This window comes from Limulus polyphemus, unplaced genomic scaffold (genome assembly GCF_000517525.1).
Source record: "Limulus polyphemus unplaced genomic scaffold, Limulus_polyphemus-2.1.2 Scaffold1650, whole genome shotgun sequence".
Taxonomy (NCBI): domain Eukaryota; kingdom Metazoa; phylum Arthropoda; class Merostomata; order Xiphosura; family Limulidae; genus Limulus; species Limulus polyphemus.
This window is the reverse complement of record NW_013667260.1, coordinates 28,663-34,912: the sequence shown is the minus strand read 5'-3', so window position 1 is coordinate 34,912 and position 6,250 is coordinate 28,663. Positions and strand designations below refer to the sequence as shown.

General features: G+C 33.6%; 1 protein-coding gene across 4 annotated transcripts in view; it reads right to left on the bottom strand.

Annotated features, from left to right (window-relative positions):
- LOC106464428 (ecdysone-induced protein 78C-like) overlaps positions 1 to 3,960 on the bottom strand; it is a 141,286-nt gene extending 137,326 nt beyond the window's left edge. For 2 of the 4 annotated variants that reach the window (XM_022392144.1, XM_022392143.1), the window contains exon 1: positions 3,265 to 3,958. In XM_022392144.1, coding sequence (XP_022247852.1) covers positions 3,265 to 3,352 — 88 coding nt within the window. In that variant the 5' untranslated portion in view covers positions 3,353 to 3,958. Of the gene's footprint in view, positions 1 to 3,264 lie in introns of all 4 variants that reach the window. The other 2 variants (XM_022392146.1, XM_022392145.1) reach the window with 2 other exon arrangements.
- Positions 3,961 to 6,250: the final 2,290 nt, after the last annotated feature.

Genomic DNA, 6,250 nt, shown 5'->3' with positions numbered 1-6,250 from the left:
CACAGATAGCCCATTGTGCAGCTTTGTGCTTAACAACAAATAAACAATAAACAAACAACAACAACCCTGTATACATATGATATTCCACCATTATGTCATGTAGATAATATGATGAAAATTATTTACTGCCGCTTAAATAATATTTCTCTCTCATTTTAGTTGTTTATTTGTTGTTGTTACTTTATTTTTTGTGACGCGGTAGGAGAATTTAGGCGTTTAATGACACCCACCTTTTTTGGCGTGTCATTGATTTTTTGCTATTATCACTAATTAAGTTTATGAAATAAAATGTTTTTACAAAATAATATACAAACATAGCAGAAGTTTCGCAAATTATTTCTTGAAATCTCATAACAAAAATTAGATTAATAAAATTCAATTATGTGTCAGAACAAATCTTTTCCATATTTTACTTTTATATTTTTTTCTAGAATTTTCAATTGTTAGAATTTAATCTCTCAAATATAGTGAGAATAACTATATTAAAACTATAATTTTCATCTATCTCTAGACGATTCTTCTCTCAATTAGGCTTAATTATCTGATATATTGTATGATTGTTTTGTTTAACCTTGTGATTACCAAAGTGGATACATTATACACCTATGGTTTTGCCCTCCAGTGGCACAGCGGTATGTCTGCGGACTTACCACGCTAGAAACCGAGTTTCGATACCCGTGGTGGGCAGAGCACTGATAGCCCATTGTGTAGCTTTGTGCATAATTATAAACAAACCTTTTTTTTTTTTTGCATTAGATCAATGTTGCTATCTTTGACTAACACAGGTACATACTGTAATATAACAAAAACTAACTGATGAATAACCTGCATCCCTTATATTGTGTTTCACTTCATGATTGACTGAAACAACTGTATTAACAATGAGGCATTATGTACGATCTTTTTGGTAATTTTTGTAAATAAGATCTTTGCTTCAAGTTAGTGTTGTACATTTAAACACAAATAATAAACAAATAAATAGCTATAATTTGTTTCTTTGTTTGTAATTAAGCAAAAAAACTACACAATGGGCTATCTGTGCTCTGCCCACCACGAGTATCGAAACCCGGATTCAAGCTTTGTAAGTGCAGACATATCGCTGTGCCACTGGGGGGGCATTAGGTTCAAACTGATATATACGTGTAAATAATTATATCATGACGTCATACATGAACACGTATAACAGTCTTCTTTTAACACACACACAAAAAATCATGAAACCACAAAAACATTTTTCATAAAATCCTCCCATGTAATGTATGCTCACACCACGATATATCACATGTGTATATGAGTAATTGCTAATTATTTGCAGTTTGCTTGTGTTTTTCTTAACTTGGTGCCACTTTAGACGACACAAGTAAGATAACTCTTACTGAAATAAATATAAAGCCAAATCTATTATATCAATTCACCACTTGTTACTGTGTTATACCGGTATCGGGAAATTCCACCCCACATCAGTAACCCTGGACAAGAAGAAACTGAAAGAAGACTAGACTTCATATAGTGGTGGAGTGTATATTATATGTATGGTATTTTGAGTTGTTTTTTCTCATCACAATTACCATACGTATAATATAACTCTTATATTTCATTGTTGATTAAAAAATATATTACACAAAACACAAAAAAGAAAAAAGTCTAATTCTCGTGTATATCTTTATACAATTGTCTAGGATTGGATCAAGCATGAACAATACGACTATTTTATTTTAAAATTATTTTAACTAGACAAAAGCACGCAAGACGATACTAGGAAAATACTACAGTATGGAATATTAATTGTTCATCCACACTAAACAATGACTCAGTTATAGGAGTTTATATACTATACCGAAATGGTGTAATATTAATATAATACGAAGCTAAGGTGATTGGTTGGCATCATTAGATAATATTATAATGTAATGTCCAACGTTTATAGGCGAGTTTGCAGTCATATGGCGATGTCAAATATCACGTGAAACAGACAACTTACAACATAAAATGACGTTGGGTAAGATAGTCTTTCCATCGATATATATTTTTATTTTATAACAACGAGATAAAACATATTAAAATACTAACAAAAACACTAAAATACTAACAAAACACTAAAAACATACTAAAATACTAACAAAAACACTAAAAACATATTAAAATACTAACAAAAAACATACTAAAATACTAACAAAAACACTAAAAACATATTAAAATACTAACAAAAAAACATTAAAAAAATACTAAAATACTAACAAAAAACATTAAAAACATACTAAAATACTAACAAAAACATTAAAACATACTAAAATACTAACAAAAAACACTAAAATACTAACAAAACACTAAAAACATACTAAAATACTAACAAAAACATTAAAAACATATTAAAATACTAACAAAAACATACTAAAATACTAACAAAAACACTAAAACATACTAAAATACTAACAAAAACACTAAAAACATACTAAGAAAAAACACGTCACCCCAGAAATTAAAATACCTGTTTCGAGCAACATACGTAGTATTATTCGCCAATTAATTTTCGTATCTTGTACAGTATCACTGAGTACACTTCTATAGCTGAAATCACCGAAGAAATTGATTAAACGGTTTTAATTATTTAGGTTTTGTAATCTATAAAGTAAACTAAACAAAGCAGCCCATAAATTACAAAACTTTAAAAGTTTTCCTATGTTATTATAGAATAATTTCGTTACACTGTATGCTTTTTCTGAACGTAAGAAGTACTTATAATTCAAACTGTTTATACAGTTCTATAGAAACGTGTATGTCAGTCTTGAAAACGTAAGAAGAAAACTCATGAAATTAAAATTACTAGTGTAGCAATAAATTATGAAAACTAACCCTGGTAAAATATGGTACAGAGTACAATTCATGAACATTAGTTGAGTTTTTTAAACTCATAACTCGGCTATGTTTTAAATAATATGAATTATTTAACTTCACTAAATGCATTTTTATGTCGAATGTTAGATGCCACGTTAAGAATAGTAGTCGTTTGAATGCATAATTATGTAGATGATTGAAAACTGCATCTATCTTATAACTTATGATCTTGGTTTGTTTTTCGTACCTAATTATCCATATTAATGAATATTCAATTATGAAAATCAACATCAATCATAATATAACTCAGAATTGAAGTATTCACTTCACGAGTTAACGAACATGAAGAGAAATTAAAGAATGATTCAGTTAATAAGTTCGTTTCCAACTCCAATCAGATCTAGGAAGTTAATGAATTAATTACCTTACCTTCTTCACTCTGATGAATTATCGCGCGTCCACTGTCCAAGTGGCTCGAAGATGTTACTTCTTGCTGGTTATTTGTATTCGCGTCCATCTCGGAACAAGACGCACGATATCAGTTTTCTCCATGAACTCTGACCGCGTGAACCTCCGCTATCCAAGCTCGTGCAACTAACATACATTAAAGACTGATAGGCTATTTAGCGCACGCTAGCACGTGACACGCGAAAAACCTTTCTATCTCCAGTACTGTTTCTAAGTGTAATAAACGTACTATAATAGCTGCAGGTTTCCATTAATTTTAGCAGCTAAACGACTAAATCCTAAGTCCTACGCACATCTGTTATTTGGAAGTATGTGTAGGGCTTACTCTAGCTTAACAGCAAGCCACTCAAATACTTCTATCTCATGCTGTTTTTCTGTCGTCTGCCTATTCTGAGTGCTCGTCACAAGAGTTGATACAATCTGAACATGAAATATATTTACCGCTAATTTCAGTAATGAATACACAATGACGCAAAGAACAGAGCGCGAAAGCCACACTAGCAACGGTATCGAGGACCAAACGGAAGAAAACAAACCATGAAAACGACCAATACGCACGCACTTCTGAATGCACCGTTAGCCGCGATACAGTTACACAGGCAGTCGATTGAACGTACATGCACACTTCACCGTATACTAACTTTGAAAACCTTCTACGAGGTGGCGCTGCGACATTTTTTAGCATCTCGTGGCAGAACCGGCGTAATGGTTTTCTTTGTTTCTAAAACTACACAAATAGGCTATCTCTACTGTGCCCACCACAGGTATAGAAACCGTACTTAGAGCGTTATAAGCACACAGACTTACCGCTGAGCCACCCGTGGTGGTGGGGAGGATGGAGGTGACGTATTGGATTAGGCTTATAGGTGGCTCGATATTAGCGCGGTCGCAAGGTTTGTTTTTGTCTAAACTGCGAAGTTTTCAAGAAGTCAAGTTTACAAGAAAAGCAAATTTTTAGATAAAAGTTTTAGTACAGAAAGAGAAATGACAAACTCACGAATTATAACACGTAAAAATTAAGTGCTGGTAGAACACAGTTTTCAGTATTGTAAGCTCAGTTGCTTATTTGGATCACTGAAACGCCGATCTTTGCATCAACTTATTGTTTTCATACTAATAATCATAATCTTTATTGAAGTCTGCCTATTAGCACTTTTAAAATGCCAATACTACGCCTTCATACTCGCTTACAGTGGTGTAAGAAGGAGTTGCAAAGAGGGCTTCTTGGCTAGACATGTAAATTTTACAACGAGAGATTGAAAGTATAAGGAACTGGTTTTAGCAGTTCCCATTCTGCCGAAAGCATCTCAGTCTAGGGAGGTCTGGGAGCATCCCCCCCCAATTAATATAATAATATACTTTACAGTTTCTATATAAGTCAAATATGTAAAATTGGGGGTGCTACACCATCTAGCACCCTCGGTTCTGACGCCTCTGTCTTAAAGAAGATATCATTAAAATTATGTGTTCTTTTAAAACAGATTATGTTTATAAAATAATACAGTTTTTGAATATTTAAAAACAAACAGTTCTTTCTTTCCATGGCCAGGTGGTTAGGGTGCTCGAATCGCAATCTGAGGGTCGCGGGTTCGAATCTCCGTCCCACCAAACATATTCGCCCTTTCAGTCGTGGGGGCGTTATAATGTGACGGTCAATCCCACTATTCGTTGGTAAAAGAGTTGGCGGTGGGTGATGATGACTAGCTGCCTTCCTTCTAGTCTTTCACTGCTAAATTAGGCACAGCTAGCGCAGATAGCCCTCGTGTAGCTTTGCGCAAAATTCAAAACAAACAAAACAATAATCGCAGACACCGAAATCTATTAAGTCCACTTGTCTTAGGCCTAATATTAATTAAGTCTTTATTAAGTACGGCCTATATTCGATAAACAGATAAATTAACACTTTAGCCTATGTACATTAGGGTAAAACTTTAGTTTACTTAATCAGATTATAATGTTATTGTACGACCTAACGTTAGACCTTTTTAAAAACTTTGATAAGCTTTTACTAAGTTATACAAAATCTATACTAAAGTATAGATCTGTTGAAATGAAGTGCGCCTTCTTTTTCAGGGCAGACAAAAACTGTGTATTGTTATAATATACACATAGAGTTAACAGGCTTTTTGTTATCACATGATATGACTATTTGGTTACAATAAAAACACGTGATAAAGTTGTTTTTTTTTGTTTGTTTTTTATTTATAGCAAAGTTATTAAGGCTATCTATCGTTATTTCTAAATTTCAACTGCCACTAACCACGGATGGAATGGAACACCGGGAAAATTCTTGGTGGACCGGTGGAAAAAAATGAGAATGCCTTTTTAACACTATTGAAATCGGGTTTGCTTGGGAGCTCTATTCCTCGTTAAAGGCTTGTAGTGCAAAGGAGCGATAATTGGTGTTATAATTACTCTTTTGGCCTGGTATGGCCTGGTGGTTAATGAGCTCGACTCGCAAAACTAAGGGTTGCAGATTCGAATCCCCGTCACCAAACATGCTCTATCTTTCAGCCATGTAGGTTTTATCATGTTACGGTCAATCTCACTATTCGTTGTTAAAAAAGTAGCCTAAGAGTTGGCGGCTGGTGGTGTTGACTAGTAGCCTTCCTTCAAATTTATCACTGCTAAATTAGGGACGTCTAGCGCAGATAACCCTCGTGTAGCTTTGTGCGAAATTCAAACCAAATCAAACCATTACTCTTGTAAAATAATTGTTTTGTGTGAATTTGTTTTAGTTCATGTAGTTTTTGTGGTCATGTAGGCTTATACTTTACTTACATTGGTAATAAACATTGCACTGTAGATTAAAACCTCTGTGCAATGTATTTTTGTTTAATGTGTGAACTGATACAGTATTAGCACATATTATATGCTACAGCATTAAACGAAGCACCCTGCTAAGTTTTTCGGGATTAACTCTCCTACAACCTCATTGGAAGGCCGG